We start from the raw sequence: 18,814 nt of genomic DNA, 5'->3' as shown, positions 1-18,814 counted from the left end.
GCCTGGAGCGAAAGAGCCACTATAGCCAAGAACAGTCCGAGGTGAGCCGAGCTCGGACTGTCACGGCCTCGATCACATTCACGAGGAGGTACCACAGCTTGGGCGAGCGAAAGGTGATTGCCGCGCCGGAGACAGCAGGCCATGGTAAAGGTAATGCTGATAACCATGGGCGGCGCCTACGGCTACTTCACGTCTTTATAACTGTATTTGATCAAGTAGATGTAGATTTTCCATACCTTGCTAGCGTCTTGTGGGAAGGCGCTGCCTCCATCCGAGGTAACTCGCTCACGTAATCTGAAAAAGACCATATTGCATCCAAAAACATAGACTAATGTGCACATACCTTCTAACGGATGCTTGTCCTCCCAAACGTCTCGAGATGTTTGGCCTTCCAGTGTCACATACTCGACCATTTGATTGAGAGAAATCACATCTTTTATCTCTGAGCACATACGACATACAAAGAAAATGAGAGAGAGAGAGAGAGAGAGAGAGAGAGAGAGAGAGAGAGAGAGAGAGAGTCAGTCATCTTACCGGAATAATCCGATGAATGAGGATCAAGGAGCTCGACCAAACTCTTCGTTGTAGCTTTGAGATAGCGAGGCTTCTGTCCTGAAAAACCACAGAACCAAATATAAAACATCTAGAAAGAGGAAAGGAAGTGTGATTAATTTACCAACTGCATAGCCCAATTTCTCCTCTAACTTGGCTCTTTTGGATTCCTCAGCTGCTGCTCTTGTTGTGGTAATCTTGTTGTTGCCCTTCCGTCCCAACTTGCCAAGCTTGGGATTCATCACAATTCCTTGTAAGCTTCCATCCTCGGTAAAAACTGGAGCACCTGGCTGTAGTGCAAGCGAGCCAAACAGTGCCACATCTGGGTCGAGGCAAACACCACGTACCATCTCCAACGAGGGACCAAAAGTGTAGAGCGTGTCCATGAACTCATCTACATGTCCATCAACATACATGCACTGGCCAAAGTTTACGCCCACCACCGGCTCCAAGTACACGATCATCGGGCCAGTGCCGTAAGTGGTACGCTCACTGATCTTATACTCGTAGCAAGCATCCTCCTCCAGGAACTTGACCATGATCTTCATCTCATCTCGCAGCTCTTTCACACACTTGGCAACTGTGATACACAATCCTTCCGGGTCGATCAGCGTCGCAAAGCCCGTGGCAGTGTTGGGATCGAGCGTCCGATCACGAAGACGTTTACTGGAGATGATGTGCACAGAGCACACAAACTTCTTCATCTCCTTCTCCAGTGTGCTCGACTTTCTCATTTTCGCCCTGTAGCCGTATATCCCTTCCCTCAATTCATCCAAGAAAACTTCTGTTCTCGCTCTCTTCAAATTCCACACCCGCGTTACCTCAAACATGTGTTCTTCGGCCTCGTCGAACGCCTTGCCAAGCGGGGTCTCCGCAAACGCTGCAGCTGCTTCCTCTTCTTCCTCTCTCCGAGACAGCGGTTGCTTTCTCCCATCGATCTGGAGAGGATTCTCTTGTGATCCATCGCCCAGACCACACGATCGAGCGAAACCAATTATCTGCTCGAACGTCATACGTGATTTCCCATAAGAATCCTGGATGAGAGCTAAGCTACCCACAGCGAGACTCTCTGGAGCTAACCCATAGTGCCTGGCTACATCTGCTACCAGGAAAAACCCACCTTCTAGCGGCACCAGGCGTAAATCATCGCCTCTCTTGACCCACATGCACTCCATCCCAAGAACCCTAAAAAGCACATTATGATTGAGGTGGCGGGGTGGCACCATGAAGAGTTCCATTGAGATCGGTCTTTCCCTGCGAGCTTGGCCTTGTTTTCGATCACTCGCTGCTGGTCTCACCAGAGGATGAGTTCTATTTCTGGTGCGTAAGAACCATACAAGGAGAAGTGGGAGATTTCTTCCGCTCCAGATCTTCTTTAGAGGATGCGATCCGCCAGCGATGGCAGCCGCCGAAAGAAGTTGATCGGCGCCGCCGGCAGCGGATCCCTGAACCTCGGGTGCCTCATCGCGTACAGGCCCGCCACGACCACGATCACCCGGATGGGCACCACGTACAGCACCACCGCCACAACCAGCGAAAACGTGACAAAGATCGCCGTCGCCCTGGGATCCCTCCAGCTCAGGAGCGCCCCGACCCTCTCCCCCTGCGTCGCCAGATCGCCCAACACATTCTGGATCCTGGCCGCCACGATCCTCACGCGATCATACCTCGCCCGGATCACATTCGGGTCCTTGGCGCTCGGGATGGGATCAAACTCCTCGTCCAGCTCGTCCGGCTCCACGACCTCCGCCTGGGACAGCCGCGCCTCCATGGATGGCGGCGATCGCGGCCGGGATCGGTACTGCCACAGCCCGATCAAGAACATGTAGAGGAAGAGCGTGGGGAGGATGAGCTCCGGGTACCACACCAGGATGAGGAACAAGATATGGACGAGTACGGTCGTGACCGGGTTGCGCCAGTGGCAAATGTTCTCCATCCAGCGTACGACCGCCATTGGCCCATTCAGCACGCTCATGAGGCGGAAGTAGTTGACCTTGCTGCGACGAAGCGACCAAACGTTGACGTCCGTATCGAGCATGTACTGTACGACCTCCTGGCGGAGGGGCGGCTCGGATCGCGCCAGGCGGATGGCCACGATGCGCATGGCGGATATTCGCAGGATCTCCGCCTGGGTGACGCCCAATGGGTGGAGGTAGTGCATTCGCGGCAGCAGCGGCTGGAAGTAGAGCTGGAGCATGGAGAGTACGGAAGCGGAGGTGAAGCGTACGGCGAGCTCCACCTCGCCCAGCTTCTTTACGCCCGACTGCTGGAGCGAGAGTAGCGGGTAGCGGTTCGTGTAGACGCGGTCGCTCTCCAGGGTGGATAGCCGGATCCTCACCTTGCCGATCCGGGCGTCGCGGTTGGCCTGGTTGGATTGGATTGAATTGGATGGATCGCCCACAATCACAGCAACAAGAAAATCGTTAGAAAAGCTCGCAAAGTTTTGATCTATATAGCTAAAGAGATCAAAGAAAGCGCTGAGAGATTAAGCTGAAGAGATCAAAGAGAGAATGTGGAGATATATGAAACGATGAGAGATTGTGGAGATATAGCTAAAGATCTCGATCAAAGAGATCAAAGGAAGCAACGAGAGATTGTGGAGCTAAAGAGATCAGCAAAGAGAGATTTTGGTAAAGAGAAAGAGCAAGGGAAGCAAAGAGAGATCATAGAAACGGGCAGTGAAGACTAAACGATCATGTAGAAGGCCAGAGAGAGTTCTTACGTTTTGGTGATGGTGGTGATCGTGGTGGCCATGATCCACGAGCTGGGCGTTGTCAAACACGCCGATGGTAAGCACCGTACAGGGGTCGTGCACGTCCCACCGGTACTGCTCGTTCCACCGGGGGTTGAGGCTATCCATGACCGTACGCGTTCGTACCCACTTCGAGCCGTACTTGGCCACCACGTACGCGTCCGTACTCCCCCGCCCCTCCTTGTTCTTCATGGGCAGCACGTCCTTGCCGCGGATGATCCCCAGCTCCAGCATCCCCACCCCGGCCTTCCACAGCTGCCTCGCGGTTGGATTCGCGCAGCTCAGGTGATTCACCGGCTCGTCCAGGACGTGGTAGCCGCCATCCAAGCACACCCGGAGATGCAGTCGCCCATGGAAGCTATGCTTCTTCTGCTCGTCTTCGCCACCACCGCTACCATCGCCGCCACCACCATGCTTCTCGAGGTTGTACCAGCGGGAGCTCACTTGGCGGTGGTCGATCCGGCGCTCCACGCCGGAGAGCGCGATCCGGACGAGCCCCAGCAGCGCGTGCTCCTCCTTCTCGCCGCCGCTCTTGCGCTCCTCCACTCGCAGCACCAGATCGTCCTCGAATGGCTCCGCGGCGACGAAGAGGAGGTCCTCGTTCCAGAACGGGCTGGTTGTACGGTTGCCGGCTACCCGAGTCCGCTGGACCTGGAAGCCGAGGTGAGCTCGGACTGTCACCTCGGGCTGGAAGCGCTCCAGGTGGACTTCCTGGGCCTCGATCACGTTCACGCGGAGGTACCACAGCTTGGGCGAGAGGTAGACTTTGGATCGAGTGTGCGCGTATCCGCCAGAGTCCGATTGCCACGCCTCGGTGAACGCCTCGTCCGCCTGGGTGCCCAGCCACACCGCCAGCATTATATCACCTCGGACTGTTCTTGGCGAGCTCTGGCTATGGTGGCTCTTTCGCTCCAGGCGGTACCACTGCGGCGCTAGCGGGCTGTCCGGCGGGACGCGCACTGGGATCTCGGCAAACTCGAAGACGACGCTGCCCAGGAAGCTGGAATCCGGATCGCGGTCGTCGGACACCGCGATCTCCAGCGCTGGGCCGCCCATCCTCTCCTTGCCAAACGCGAACACCTCGTTCCACTCGGGGTAGAGCGTGCTGGGCACGGATCTGGTGCGCGCGGTGTGCGATCCCAGCGAGATCTTGGCGAAGGGATCGATGGCAGCATCCTTGGATGCCAGCGCGCGCGCCTTGACGACGCGGACAAAGAGGTACTGCATCCTCTCCACCAGATCGAAGGTGACCACCTTGTCGCCGATCGCCTTGGTGGCGATCATGGGCTTGGTCTCCTTGAGGATGAACTCGCCGGCGGGGACGATCGTGGGTGGCGATGGCCGCGGCGGTGGCCGGACAAACTCCGCCGCCCTGGAGGCGATCTTCGTGTTTTCTCCATCGCCACTGCCACCACCGCCGCCGCCATTGCCATGCTTCTCTTCTTCTTCTTTCTTTGCTTCCACGGTGGTGGTAGCGGCGCTGCTAGCTTCTTCTTCCACTTCTTTCTTTGGTGGGTCGTCTTCTTTCTTCTCGCCATCGCCGCCGCCGCCACTGCCGCCATCCTCTTTCTTCTCCTCCTCTTCTTTCTTTTCTTCTTCCTTCTTCTCTTCCACTTCCTTCTCCACATTCCCTCCATCGCCATCTCCTCCATCCTTCTCCTCCTTCTCGGGATCGCTGCTCGCGGTGGCGGGTGTTTCTTCCGGTTTCTTCTCGCCCTCTTCGCTCTTGGCATCGCCCTCTTCCACTTTCTTCTCGCCATCGCCATCGGCGGGAGGAGGAGGAGCTGGTTCCTCGTCGCTCCACCACATCTTGATTCCAATCTCGCCTTTGACGTGAGAGAAGAAGCTCCTCTTCGCCAAGGGATAGTAGACGATGGATTCCTCGCCTTTCTTGGCGGCGCTCTTGGCTGGGATCCTCACGCGGCCCAGGAACTGGGGTCGCTGCTTGCCGCCGGTCTTCTTGTCACTCAGCACCGTGATCTCGATCTCCTTGTCGTCGATCGGGCCTTGGATCGCGAATTCCAGCACCGTGTTCCAGGTGGGCTTGAGATCCTTGCTCTTGGGCTCTGTTCGCCGGCGCTGGCCATCGAATTCCAGCACGCAGTAGGGGCTTGCGGATCCCTCCCCGTCCTTTGGCATTAGATCTGTGGCATTGCATACCTCCACGAAGAGCTTCTTGGCGGCGTCCATGGATTGATCGATTGGATGCGTAGCCTTCTTCGTCTTTCCTCCTCTTTATCTCTCAGTGGATCTCGCGGCGAATGCCGGTGATGGGCATTTGGATCTGGGAGGAATTCCTGGCGAATCGATGGGAATGTGTGGAATTGGTGCTCGGCTGTTGCAACTACTCCACCGGGATTCGTAATGGGCGATCTAAATCCAGGGAAGAACAGAGCTTTCTCGCGTGTTCCATCCTAATTGCGGCAAGAGTCCAGGAGAAAGGAGAGACTGAATCAATCCAAGACAAACCGGCAATGTGGGTCGTGGAATTCCTCCGCGATCCAAGCGCCCATCGATCAATCATCCATCCACAAAGCTCCGCCCTCAGATCGATCAATCGATTTAACTTATCTCCTAGATCCTCCAATCTTTCCCAGCGGCGGAAAGGATTGGAATCTCGAGATTGGTAGGCGAAAAAAAGTACCCACTTCGGCCTCGCTTTTGAGCTCTCCACGGTCGGAAAGAAAACGCTTTCGTTGAAAAAGAGCGCCAGAGATCTAACGGCTCTGATTTTGCCACGTGCCGGAGAGCTCATCGTACGGCCGGGGACTTGTCCAGCTCTCAGGTTGAACGGCCGGCGCTTGATCCCGAGCATATGCTGTCCTTGATTCTTGCATGATCCCACACAAACAACATTTTGATTGATCTCGTGATCTCAATTTCTTGTTTGTAATTGTTTTCTTTTTTAAAATCCATCACATGTGCACATATGTTTTTATTAAAGCTTTTGAAACAAAAATAAATGTACGCCCACCTGAACTTGTTTGGATCCGAACGTTCAAATCGAGCTAAAATACCACGTACATTCCATTGCCATTTGCCAACTTGTTTGATACTTGCCGGCCACTGGCAATGGCAACACGATGATCACATACATTGGTGTATGCCAGTTAGTCCCTGTAAAGGTATTTCCAAACGTATACTTGGGTGTTTTCCTCGGTTGATAGCTTGAATGTCCTGCTGTACACAAACAATCTCCAGGCCGCATATTGACACTCAAATTAAAAAAACCAAACAAAGGAAAGCGATTGTTGTGTTGTCTTCAAATTTGTCTTTGGATTGCATTTTCGTAATTTGTGTTTTGTTTTCTTCTGGTCATTTTTCAAGCATGGGACCTTGATTGATTTGATTTGAGCTTTTGGTTCATTGTTATTGTTTAAAAGGTCCCTTCTTCATCCCCACAAAACTACGCTTTTTAGTAGGTAAAAAGAGAAAGTAAAGTTCCTGTAGGTTTTATCATCTAAAAGGTCCCTTTTTCATCCCCACAAAAACTATGCTTAGGTAAAAAGAGAAAGTGAAGTTCCTGTGGGAAAGAGAAATGTTGGTGTTTTTTTCTGCTCGTTTTTTTTGGTGTCATTGTTGACAGTGATAAGTTCTGTGGGTGAAAGTGGGCCACTAGCAAAATGAGAGCCAGCTTCTAGTTGACGTGTCAACTGACTCGGCTCCACGTTGACACAAACACAAAGGTTGAGTCCGACCTGCCGGAATCGAACCAGAGACCTAAGGATTGCTGAGCAACTACAGTCCTCCGCTCTACCCGGTTTCATGATAATCCCATATTTTTAACAATTCTTTCTATTTGTTTTGAAAAAAAGAATTTTGCTAACGACGATCGAGTCACTTAACACGTCAGCAAATGTTCTCGTAATGCAAAAAAGTACATTAAATGTACAGCAAGTATATACATCAAGTTTTAAATCTATATACAGCAAGTATTCCTTTTTTCGTTATTATCAAGAAGGGCTTCCTTATCTATTTTCATGGGCTGGTTCCCTCCGAGACCTTGGCCGTGGGCGCCGTCCCCACGTCGGCATGGTTACCAGGCACGAGCACCGGATCATACTGCTGGACCACCAACACCGACGCCTTAACCACGGCCTGCTGTTGCCTGTCGCGGTGATGGTGGCGATCGTCCACGTCTTCATTCGCGACTGCCAGCGCATCGCCAACTGGGCCCAGCTCCGCATACGTGGCCTGCCGCCGCGAAAGTGACGCCATCCCCGGGATGGGCCGGCGACCTCTCCCCACGATCAGGAGCCCGTGCTCGTTCTTCCTGGCCACGCCCATCACCGCGTGGATGGGATCGCCGTCCACGTTCACCTCCTCCACAAAGATCCAACGCTCCTCCTTGTCCTTCTGTTCTTCCAGGACTTCCCTGAGCCCCGCCAATGCCTGTTCGTCGAGAACGCTCTCCTCCTTGGCGATGGTTCCTGGCGCGATATGGTAGCCCGTGTCGACCGAGGTAAGCCTTGGAATCATGGACGCAAAGTCGGATGAACGCCTGCCGCTGTGACCAAGGTGGTGCTGATCGTGGAGGCCGCCGCCGGCAGCGTCGATCGAGACGACGTGCTGCTGCTGCTGCTGTTCTTGCTGCTGGTGCTGCTGATGATCCACCAGGAACTTCACCACCGAGAGCTTGATCCCTGGATGCTCGGCCATTCGCATTCCCACCGCTAGAGCCTCCCGGTCATCTGGACCGCCGAAGAAGAACACCGCAACGCTGTGGTTGACGTTCATGGAGGAGATCTGGTGTGCGGAAGCTCCTCGGTCTATGAGGATCCCCACCGAGCACGGCGCGTGGACGAGAACACGCTGGTTCACAATCTGGAAGCCCGGGTGCATGGTTTCGAGGAGGCCATCGGCGCGAGCGTACTTGTGGAACGGGAGGATGATGAGCGCTGCTCGCTTGTTGGCCGCGGTGGTGCAGATGTCGTCGTGCATGTCTGGAAGCGCCGTGATCGCGGTGAGAGACCGCAGCGTCACCTTGTTGAGCTGCGCGAAAGCTCCAAACGCGACCGCGATCCCGTTGACAACTGCGAACGAGGAGCCCCCCGCTCGAGACACCGGGAGGCCGTCTTGCCGGACCCTCTGGACCATCATGATGGCCGACGATCGCTCCGTGAGCTCCACCAGCTGGAGGATGTAGAGCCGGAAGAGCTCCTTCCGGTTGCTGCCCCGGATCGACTCGATCAAGTTCATCACTGTCGGGACGTTCTTCATGCCGTGGACGCAGGCCAGCACCCTGAGCTGGTTGTTTCCTTGCTCGTCCATCGGTGAGAGACGGCTGAGTTTCCTCCGCTTGTACGGTACCTGGTCTCTGGCTGGTTTGTAGAGTGCCATCACCACCGGTGTCGTGATGAAAGTCGTGAACAGCGCCATAATCACCATGATCGCAAACATCTCCTCGTTAAGCACCTGTCAAAATCACGCTTCTGTAGTTTAGCCACCTAACGTAGCGTAAACGAGAAAGTGAAATGCGCCTACCTTTCTTTCCTTGCCGATGTTGAGCACGATAAGCTCCACGAGACCTTTCGTGTTCATCAAGAACCCCAGCGTCAACGCCTTGCGAAAGTTCTCCCCATACGCCATTGACACGGCCAGAGTTCCCAAAATCTTCCCGCCACAAGCCGTGACGATGACGAGCACCAAGAGTCCAAACGAGCGGGCTCCGCTGATGCTGCCAATGTCGGTCTGGAGGCCGCTGGCCGCGAAGTAGAGGGGCAGCATCAAAATGTTGACGAAGTCCTCGATCTTCTCGATGAGTGCGTGAGCAAAGTGTCCCTCAGGGATGATAAGCCCAAACACGAAAGCTCCAAAAATGCCGTGTATGCCGATGAAGTCCGTGACGAAGCCGGACACTAACACTCCCCCCAGTGCGATGCAAACGTAGAGCTCCTTGACTGGCTGGTCGGCCGGAGAGCGGCTAGCGATCCAGGCCATCAGTGGCTTGACGAACAAGAACATCGCAAGGACGAACGCCACTCCACAGAGAAGAATCCATGCTGCCACTGCCGGACTCCGTCCCGTTCCGGAGAGTGCCACGGCCAGCGCGAGGAAGATCCATGCAACCACGTCGTTGGCAGCGGCGGCGGCGATCGCCATCTTTCCAACGTCGGTGGTGAGCAGCCTTCTCTCGGCGAGGATGCGTGCCAGCACTGGGAATGCCGTGATGGAGAGCGCCACCCCCATGAAAACCAGGAAGGGGATGAACTTCGTGTCGGGGTTGACGGTGTTGTGGAGCACGAACGAGACCCCGACGCCCGCCGCGAACGGGAGAGAGATCCCAGCGATGGAGATGGCGGCGGCCTGCTTGCCGGTGCGCTTGAGAGACGCCAGATCGAGCTCCAGGCCGACCATGAACAGGAAGAACATCAGCCCCATGTTTGCAAAGGTGGTGAGGATCGAAAGGCTTTGCTTGGTGAAGATCTTCGCCAAGTAATCGCTGTTTCGCCCCAGTGCCGATGGACCCAGCAGCACACCACCCTGTGAAAAGAAAAATTATGATCAGTCCACTGGCCACCGCTTCTCTCGATTAAACAAATCTCTCTCGGAGCAAAGAAAGAAAGCTTATCATCGAAACAAGCGCTAGCGCTATCTAAGAAAGAAAGGAACTTACAATAATCTCCGCGATGACCCGAGGTTGCCGCAGTGGCTTGAGAAGGAGGCCAAGAACGCGAGTGACAGTGAGGACGAGGATAATCTGGACAATGAGGAGCGATAGCGAGAACTCGATGGGATTATCGCCCTGCCAGATGCCATGGGAGGTCGTCGACGCGAGCTTGCAGGTGGAATTGGAATTCGCCGCCATAGCTGCCGCCGCCGCTGCCGCTGCTGCTGTGATCCAATACTAGAGGAATGGATCCATGGAAGAGCGATGCGATATCGATCGAGAGCGCGGATATTTTGCAGCGATAGGGCAGCTTATAAAGCCGGCATTCCGGCGATCGACAGCAGCAAAACTGGAGAGATCAAAGTCAACTAAGGGATCGCCCGTCCCGACGATCCCATCGTGCGGAGCAAAGGCGCTCGCGAAGAACGACTTTGTCCAGACCTAGAAACAAGAAAGCCAAAAAGCAAAGCAAAAAAATAAACAATTTCCCTCGCGTGGCACATGTCATAACAGGAAACGCATCCGGCTGGCTCGGAGGATGTGCGACGTGGCCAGCGCCAGGAATGCCACGTGTTTAGGGCAACTTGGCCGTATTTCCAAGAAATTACTGGCCGAAAGTCGCGCCGTATCGTACTCAAGCGGTATACTTACGCGTATAAAGATTCGTTAGGAAATATTTTTAATTGCTTGAATCATCTAGCTTGATCTTATCCGGTATACGTAGTAAATACGTAAGTATTTCGGAGCTCATTCTCGCAAGTTCCTACATTGCTCTCCATAGCACAATATCCTGTCATAGATTAACAGATACATTTGGTTTGACTTTATTCGCATTGTCTTCTTTTGCTCTTTTGACATTATCAGGGTTAACATCACCTTTGTCAACTTTCCCATTTAATAGTTCTCTTGAACTTTCAGTGATACTGTCAACTTTCTCCAAGATCTTATCTCTTCTATTGCACTTCCAGTACATTTTTGGCACTATCGACTTTCAGAACCTTTCTCCAAGGTCCTCCTTTTTGTGTGAATCTGATCTCGAATTCGTATATTATTCCACATTTTTCTTCCACCGAAGAAGATGAAAAAGACGAAGAGGAAACTGGTTCATGGCCAGCTGCGTGCATGGCTTCCATCAATACGTTGAAAGCGGGAGGATCTTTGAATCTGATCTCGAATTGGTATACTATTCCTCATTTTCTACAAATGTTACATGGTGTTCCGTGGGAGAGGGCGAAGAAGAAGAAAATGGCTTATGGCCAGCTGCGTACATGGCTTCCAGCAAAACGTTGAAAGCGTGAGGATCCGGGGACAACTTGAGCCTGTCAATCTCCTTGAAGACTTTCATGGCTTCGCTCAATCGCTGCTCGCCGCAGAGCCCAAAGATGAGACTGTTGTAAGTCACCAGATCCGGAGAACACCCGTGATCCTGCTCCATCCTCTCGAAAACCTCCACCGCGTCGTCCAGGCGCTTGGCTTTGGACAAGCCATCGATCATGATGTTGTGAGACACCGTGTCTGGCTTGCATTCCCGCGAGACCATCACCTGGAACAGCTGCCTGGCCTCGCCCGGCTTCCCTGCTCGGAAGAACCCCTTGAGCAGGCAGTTGTAAGCCACCACGTCCGGATCGTGGCCCTTGCTCACCATCTCGTCAAACACCTCCACCGCTTGCTCGATCTTCCCAACGTTGCAGAAGCCGTAGAGCAGCGTCGTGTAAGTCACCTTGTCTGGATCGCAGCCCCGCTCCACCATCTTCCGGAAGAGCTCGTGAGCTTCGTCGGGCTTGGACTCCTTGCACAGGCCGTGGAGAAGGCAGTTGTAAGTCACGGCGTTGGGACGGCAACCCCGGCTGATCATCGCCTCGAACAGCTCGTGGGCTTGGTCGTGTTTCCTGGCCAGGCTGAAGCCGTGGATGAGAGTGCTGTACGTGATCACGTCCGGCGAGCAGCCAGCCGATATCATCTCCTCGTAGACCCCCTGAGCGTCAGCGATGCGGCCCTTCCTCATCAGACCATTGAGGAAGGCGTTGTAAGTCGTCACGTTTGGAACGCAGTTGAGGTCGATCATCTGCTTGTAGAGCTTCTCGGCGCGGCCGAGCTCGTCGATCTTGCAGAAGCCATCGATGAGGATGCTGTAGCTCACCACGTCCGGGACGACGCTCCTCTCGCTCACCATTGTGCTGAAGATGGCGAAAGCCTGGTGGACTTTCTTGGCTTTGCAGAGGCTGTTGAGGAGCGAGTTGTAGGAGAAGCAGCTGCTAGCACGGGTGCTGATCGTCCTGTTCATGCCTTGCAAGAACTCCTGTGCCTCTTGGATCTTGTCCGCCTTGCAAAGCTCGTTGATGAGCATCGAGTGAGTCGCCATGTCCGGGCAGTAGCCACGCTTGATCATCGTTTCCAAGAGGCTCAGAGCGCTGTCCACTCTCCCGGCTTTGCAGAGCTCCTGGATCACGCTGTGACATGTCCCCGAGCTCGGCTGGATGTTCCTTCCAGCTATCTCTAGGCAAGCCTCTTCGGCCTTGTCGATACGGCCGCTCTCGATCAGCAGCCGGATGAGCATGTCGTAGACGGGCTGCGATGAGCTCAAGCTCTCTTGCATCGTCCGACATGCCTCGAAAGCTTGCTCGATCTTTCCCGACTTGCAAAGGCCGCCGAGGAAAGCAGTCCAGGCAACGTTGTTGAGAGGAGCTTTCGACTCCACCGCCATCTCGAGAAAGAGCTTGAAGGCCTCGTCGAGATTCTCCAGCTTGCAGTGAACCAGCACCATGTAGCTATAGATCGTCGCGTCGGGCTTACACCCGCTCTTCACCATGTCTCTAAACAGCTTTGAAGCCTCGATAGCTTTGTCCTGGATCACAAAGTTGACGAGCAATGCCTTCTTGAGCATCATCTCCACCGCAACTCGCTTCTCCAAATCTCTTCCAAAAACTCTGGAAAATTCTCCCTCTTTCCCCGTGGCTTTGAGACACTCGGTCACCTTCTGGTAGAGCGTGGAGCTCGGCTTGAACCCCTTGTCCACCATCTCACCGAAAAACCTCACGGCTTCGTCGGAGTTCCTCTCGTAGCACGACGATTGCACGAGAACAGCGTACGTGAATCCATTCGGAGCCACGCCCTGCGCGACCATCTTCTCGAAAACCTGGCCGGCTTGCTTCAAATCGCGGTGCCGGATGAGCTTATCCAGCAGGCAATTGTAAGTGAAGACGTCGTGCTTGAAGTTCCTGGCCTGGAGCCACCTGAAGAAGGTAAGCGCCTCTCCTCCATCCCTCAAGTGCTTAATCACGGCTCCCACGGTCTCCCTGCAGCTAGATTTCCCATCCCATTTCTTCACCACGACCTCCAGTTCCAAGAATCCGCGCTGCTGCTGCTCCTGCTGCTGCTTTTTCTGGGAAGAATAGATTGCCCCATTGCGGCTGAATCCGCCCAGGCGCGAGCTTCTACCGGGAATTTGGATACGAACCTCGGATTTCTTGGATGCTCCATCGCCGTCGCTATTGTCGATCAAAGAGGAAGCCGCACGGCCTCGGACCCTCCTGCAGGAGCTGCAAGCGCCGGAACTCCTGAATCCCTCGGCGGCATTGGGGCGCATCGCTAACAGAGTAATGACTGATGGATATACTTAGAATTTGTTTGGATATTCTAGCATATTTTATGATCTAACGGTTGATATTCTTTTAGATTACTTTTGAGTTTATAAATTATAAACATGTCTATATAATTTATAAACGGCTTAAATTTACTTTTTGGTTTGTTTAAGTGAATATATAGAATATACTTGAATATTTTGGAATATTTTACCATCTAGCAGTTGTTATGCATTTAAATTTATTTTGTATTTATAATTTTAAAACCTCCTTTTCTAGTTTATTGCACCATGTGAGTGCCTAGAATATGGAAAGGGAATACAGAAATGTGCATATCAATTAGCCCAAAAACCCTAGCTTATATACAGGAGCGAGTGGTCCGGATTGAAACCAATCCGACAGCTACCAAAATCCACTACGCTAATATTAGTATACGGCATCGTAGCCGTACACTTGGCCCTCACATCATCCCCTCCTCTCGGAATAATGGAAGGCCGTCAAGGTTCTCTTGTAGATGGGCCAGGATCTGGAGGAACGTCAGGAGGAGGCATCGGCGGATCTGTAGACGGTATTAACTGCTTCTGATCCCTTTGTATGAAGCGTTTTAACCGTTGCACATGCACAATCTCCGGAGGATCGGCCTGCTGAACGTCATGCCGAACCTCATAAACTTGCGGTCCAACTTGCCGTAACACCCGATATGGTCCTTTCCATTGCACAAGGAGCCCCTTAGATAAACCACGTACCGTAAGATGGGGAAAACGGACTAACACCAAATCATCCACTTTGTACTCCGCAGGTGGACGATGATGGGAGTTGTAGCGCCGTTGTTGTCCCACTTGTATGCGGCCTAAGTGTTCGGTAGACTCTGCTCGGACAAGTGGAAGAATGCTTGTCAAATACTGATCCCATGACCTAGCATCAGGAGCTCGTGGCAATCGCGAAGGTAAACCCAGCTCTGTTGGTAATATTGGATCATGACCATATAGAAGTTTATATGGTGAAGCACCAACAGAACTCTGCACCCCTGTGACATAGGCATACCAAAGAGATGGCAAATAACCATCCCAATCCGAATGCTGAAAGTTCACATACTTCGCAATCATCCCTTTGAATGTCCGAACAAGCCGTTCCACCAGACCGTCTGATTGTGGATGATAAGCACTCGTAAAAGTGTGGCGTATCCCCAACCGAGATGTCAAAACATGAAATACCTCAGCCATAAATGCAGGACCATTATCCGAAAGAATCCGCTCTGGACAAGAATGCTGGAACACCACTCGATTGAGGAGGAAGTATCCAACAGCAGTTGCAGAGGCGCTAGCAAGAGCACCAACTTCCACCCAACGAGTCAAGTAGTCAGAAGCAATAATAACATACTCATTGCCAGCAGTCGATCGTGGAAAAGGTCCCATAAGATCAAACGCCACCAACTCAAACGGACGGGAAACTGCAATTGACTCCAACCGTCCTTCCGCAGCACAAGGGGGAGTATTACGAGCTTGGCACCAAACGCAGCTACGCACATACCGGATAATATCACGTCGCATCTCCGGCCAATAGAAAGACCTGCGCAGCTTCTCGGTGACACGACGGTGTCCCATATGCCCACCTAGAACAGGAGAATCATGGTAGGCATGGCGAAACCGTGGAATAAACACCGAAGGCACCACCAACCGTAAATGATCATCAGGATCCGTCCCCACAAAATAAAGAAGGCCATCTTCAAGGCGATATTGAGAATGTAAATGCCGGAAAGGCAAGTCATCAGCAAGTGATGCAGGATTCTCAAACCCATCTCGAAGCCTTCGAATCCACGGCTCAATCTTTTGAGCCTCGCGAACCTCATCAAGAGAAGGTAGATCTTGCTCTACGCCCTGTGGACACTGAACGTCAAGGACAGCAACCGCCGACGGCACAGAATCCTCATCTAGAAAATCCACAGATGCTGGAACAACAGGTTCGTCAGAAACATGAGAAGTGAGTGGAGAAGGAAGAGGAGCTTGAGAAAGGGCATCAGCATCAGCCATAGAACTCCCTGGGCGATGAACAACATCGAAATCATATATCTGAAGCTTCAAAGCCCATCGAGCCGTACGACCAACCAGGTTCTTCCGCTTCAATAATGAAGTAACAGCAGCATGGTCACCTTCAAGTAACGTCCGAGAACCATGGAGATATGCATGAAGTTTCTCGAAACCCCAGACTGCTGCTAAACACTCCTTCTCCGTCGTGGAGTAGTTCATCTCCGCTGGTTGTAATGTACGGCTTATGTATGCAATGGGATGGCACTGACCAGGCACACTCGAGCTCTCTTGCATCAACACACCTCCAAGACCAATGTCAGAAGCATCCACGCGCAAAATAAAAGGTCGAGTGTAGTCAGGATATGCCAAAACCGGAGGAGTTGTCAATAGCTCTTTGAGATCCACGAATGCCCGCTCACAATCCGGAGACCAGATGAAAGATGACGTTGATGACTTCAGCAACGCTCGCAATGGTGTAGTGCGATTGGAAAGATGATCCACAAAACGACCGAGATACTGCACCTTACCCAAAAAACGCTGCACATCATTCACACATTTCGGAGTAGGGAACTTTAGAACAGCCATAAGTTTGTCAGGATCAACTTGCAAACCCTCACGAGAAATACGGTACCCAAGATAAGTTGTGTCCTTGGACCCAAACACACACTTTGACCGCTTTGTAAGGAACCGACTCCCCGAGATGTCGAAGGCTAAAGGATCCCCAAAAGCTTGACCGAAATGGCAAAGAGTTCATCGGATGGGACCAAGTCGAGGATCGAGTCCAAGACCGACTCTAGGACCGAGTTCGAGATAGAGTCCGGAATCGAGTCCGAGACCGACTCGGGGACCGAGTTCGAGTCCGAGTTCGAGACCGAGTTCGAGACGGAGTCCGAGATCCGAAATCGGGTCCGAGACCGAGTTCGAGGTCGAGTCCGAGGTCGGGTCCGAGATCGGGTCCGAGATCGAGTCCGTGATCGAGTCTGAACCCGAATCCGAAGTCGGATCCGAAATCGGGTCCGAGATCGAGCCAGAGACTAAGTCCAAATACTAATACGGGTCAAGGGGTGAAAGCCCAAAGCGTGCGTCTCCCAGGGGGGGGGGGGGCTGCAGGGGGTTCCAAAAGTATAGTAGGGATAGTGAGGTCCAGGAACCAGTTTAGAAGGGACTCTACAGTTGGGCTTCCAAACCGACTTGAGGTTGGGACTGGGACTGAGGGGCCTTGGGTGGGAGTGAGCATGGACTTGGCTGGTGCCGGAGGGGCCATCCAAGGAAGTGCTCAAGAGCAGCTCCCACTCCCGAAAGGGAAACCGATTGCGGTGCTCCCGGCTCATGTGGAGTGGTGCCCCACTTGAGTACCATGCGGCTCATTGGCCAAACCGAGAGGAACATATAGCAGGGGGAAATTCAAGAAGAGTTTCTCTAAGAATGAGTCCTCGGGGTTCCGGAAAGGCAAATCCGGTGGCCAGCGAGCAAGTACGTGGGGGAGTCAAGCGAAAAGAGACAAACCCACGGATAAGAAGGTCAAGTCATATAGCAGCGTGGGAAACAACGTATGCTACAACTGCGGTGAAGCGGGACACTTTTCGAGGGAATGTCCCTACCCAAAGAAGGCCAGAGCCAATATGGCCATCAAGTCGGGTGAAGTCCAAAATGAGGTATGTGATCCAGTCCCTAACTCAAAGTTACTCATTACACGAGCAACTTTGGTAGAGAGTCGTTCGCGACATCTACTAGCCCTCCGAGGGAAGCTCGGAGGTAGCTTTGTTAAGATCCTTATTGACACGGGTGCTTCGGATAATTTTGTGGCTGCAGACATAGTCCGGCAAGCCGGACTAACGGTGCAGCGGCTAGGCGAACCAAGGACTATAGAGTTTGTTCAAGGTAGCCAAAGCACCGATGAGGTACTTCGACAAGCGAAAGTCGAAGTAGGGACTTGGAAGGTAGACATGGATTTCACCGTGTTGGACATGGCGGGATTTGACGTGATCTTTGGAATGGATTGGTTCAATCGGTTCGTGGTAGCCCTACATGGACAAGGTAGGAACCTTGTGGTACTGGCGAATGCCCAAGGAAGAAGATCTAGGGTGGAAGCCCAGGATCTAAAGGTAGGGCAAAGCAAGGCCAAAGAATCCTGTTTAAACCTGGTGTCCACGAGAGGACAACTCACTAAAGGAACTAAGGCAGCCTTTTTGTGCTTACTCTCAGTGAAGAGTGACAAAAAGACAAGAACGGAAGAAGTGCCTTTAGTGATCCAGCGAGTGTTGGACCAATTCCAGGATACCATGCCGGAGGAGCTACCGGCGGGGTTGCCCCCCGCACGACCGATAGAACATAAGATTGAGCTGGTCGAGGGCGCTGAGGCGGTGGTTCGTCCACCTTATCGTTTGAACGAAAAAGAACTCAAGGAGCTCAAGTGCCAACTAGAGGAGTTGGTGGACAAAGGGTATGTTAGGTTGAGCAAGTCGCCGTATGGGGCGCCGGTGTTGTTTGTGAAAAAGAAAGATGGATCTATGCGCATGTGCATAGACTACCGGTTGCTCAACAAGTATACAAAGAAGAACAAGTACCCTTTGCCAAGGATTGAGGACCTGTTCGATAGGTTGGGAAAGGCAAAATACTTCTCGAGGATTGACCTAAGGTCAGGATACTACCAGATCAGGGTAGCCGAGGAAGATGTCGAGAAGACAACCTGTCGAACGAGGTATGGAAGCTTTGAGTTTCTGGTGATGCCCTTTGGGCTGTGCAATGCGCCGGCAATGTTTTCGGCGTTGATGAACCATATCTTTGTACCCTATTTGGATCACTTCGTGGTCGTCTATATCGATGACATCCTGATCTATAGCGAGACGCTAGAGGAGCATGCCGAACACTTGGCGAAGGTGTTTGAGAAACTAAGGGAACACAAGCTGTATGCTAAAGAGAGCAAATGTGACTTTGCTCAACAAGAGGTAAAGTTTCTCGGGCATGTGGTGGGCCAGGACGGGCTCAAGGTGGACCCGGAGAAGGTCCAAGCGATCCAGGAATGGGAGCGACCAGCCAATGTACATGAGTTGAGGGCATTCCTGGGGCTATGCAACTACTATCGAAAGTTTATCAGACACTATTCGAGAGTAGCCCTGCCCTTAACGGACCAAACAGGAAAAGGGAAGATGGTGTGGACAGCGGAATGCGAGGCGGCATTCGTCCACCTCAAAGGGAAGTTGAGGAAGGCTCCCGTATTGGCATTACCAGACTTTGGTAAGGACTTTGAGGTAGAAACGGATGCTTCGGACTTTGCGTTGGGCGCAGTTTT

The 18,814-nt window shown here is 52.8% G+C and overlaps 3 protein-coding genes across 3 annotated transcripts; all 3 read right to left on the bottom strand.

The window, feature by feature from the left end:
* Positions 1-1,841: 1,841 nt before the first annotated feature.
* Positions 1,842-5,510, bottom strand: LOC9653556 (FT-interacting protein 1). Its single transcript, XM_024683374.1, has 2 exons — positions 3,275-5,510; positions 1,842-2,917 (listed from the first exon to the last, which is right to left on the bottom strand). Exons 1-2 carry the CDS (start codon positions 5,492-5,494, stop codon positions 1,928-1,930), a joined length of 3,210 nt encoding a protein of 1,069 aa, XP_024539142.1. The 5' UTR covers positions 5,495-5,510; the 3' UTR covers positions 1,842-1,927.
* Positions 5,511-7,200: 1,690 nt separating this feature from the next.
* LOC9653554 (cation/H(+) antiporter 18) lies at positions 7,201-10,342 on the bottom strand. Its single transcript, XM_024683375.1, has 3 exons — positions 9,921-10,342; positions 8,789-9,787; positions 7,201-8,719 (listed from the first exon to the last, which is right to left on the bottom strand). Exons 1-3 carry the CDS (start codon positions 10,110-10,112, stop codon positions 7,283-7,285), a joined length of 2,628 nt encoding a protein of 875 aa, XP_024539143.1. The 5' UTR covers positions 10,113-10,342; the 3' UTR covers positions 7,201-7,282.
* Positions 10,343-10,949: 607 nt separating this feature from the next.
* LOC9653553 (pentatricopeptide repeat-containing protein At1g12620) lies at positions 10,950-13,500 on the bottom strand. Its single transcript, XM_024683335.1, has one exon. The coding sequence runs from the start codon at positions 13,498-13,500 to the stop codon at positions 11,098-11,100; it is 2,403 nt and encodes an 800-aa protein (XP_024539103.1). The 3' UTR covers positions 10,950-11,097.
* Between the last annotated feature and the right edge of the window lie 5,314 nt (positions 13,501-18,814).

The sequence above is a fragment of the Selaginella moellendorffii genome, unplaced genomic scaffold, assembly GCF_000143415.4.
Source record: "Selaginella moellendorffii unplaced genomic scaffold, v1.0 SELMOscaffold_37, whole genome shotgun sequence".
Lineage (NCBI taxonomy): Eukaryota > Viridiplantae > Streptophyta > Lycopodiopsida > Selaginellales > Selaginellaceae > Selaginella > Selaginella moellendorffii.
Note: the sequence above shows the minus strand (reverse complement) of the source record. Positions and strands in the feature narration are given on the sequence as shown.

Excerpts from the sequence above, each read along its gene's own strand:
- LOC9653553 (XM_024683335.1), bottom strand. The coding sequence starts at position 13,500 with ATGCGCCCCAATGCCGCCGAGGGATTCAGGAGTTCCGGCGCTTGCAGC.
- LOC9653556 (XM_024683374.1), bottom strand. The coding sequence starts at position 5,494 with ATGGACGCCGCCAAGAAGCTCTTCGTGGAGGTATGCAATGCCACAGAT. Across the intron at positions 2,918-3,274 it reads ATCACCACCATCACCAAAAC|GCCAACCGCGACGCCCGGAT; the intron begins GTAAGAACTCTC and ends CAATCCAACCAG.
- LOC9653554 (XM_024683375.1), bottom strand. The coding sequence starts at position 10,112 with ATGGCGGCGAATTCCAATTCCACCTGCAAGCTCGCGTCGACGACCTCC. Across the intron at positions 9,788-9,920 it reads GGGTCATCGCGGAGATTATT|GGTGGTGTGCTGCTGGGTCC; the intron begins GTAAGTTCCTTT and ends TTCTTTTCACAG. Across the intron at positions 8,720-8,788 it reads ACATCGGCAAGGAAAGAAAG|GTGCTTAACGAGGAGATGTT; the intron begins GTAGGCGCATTT and ends TGATTTTGACAG.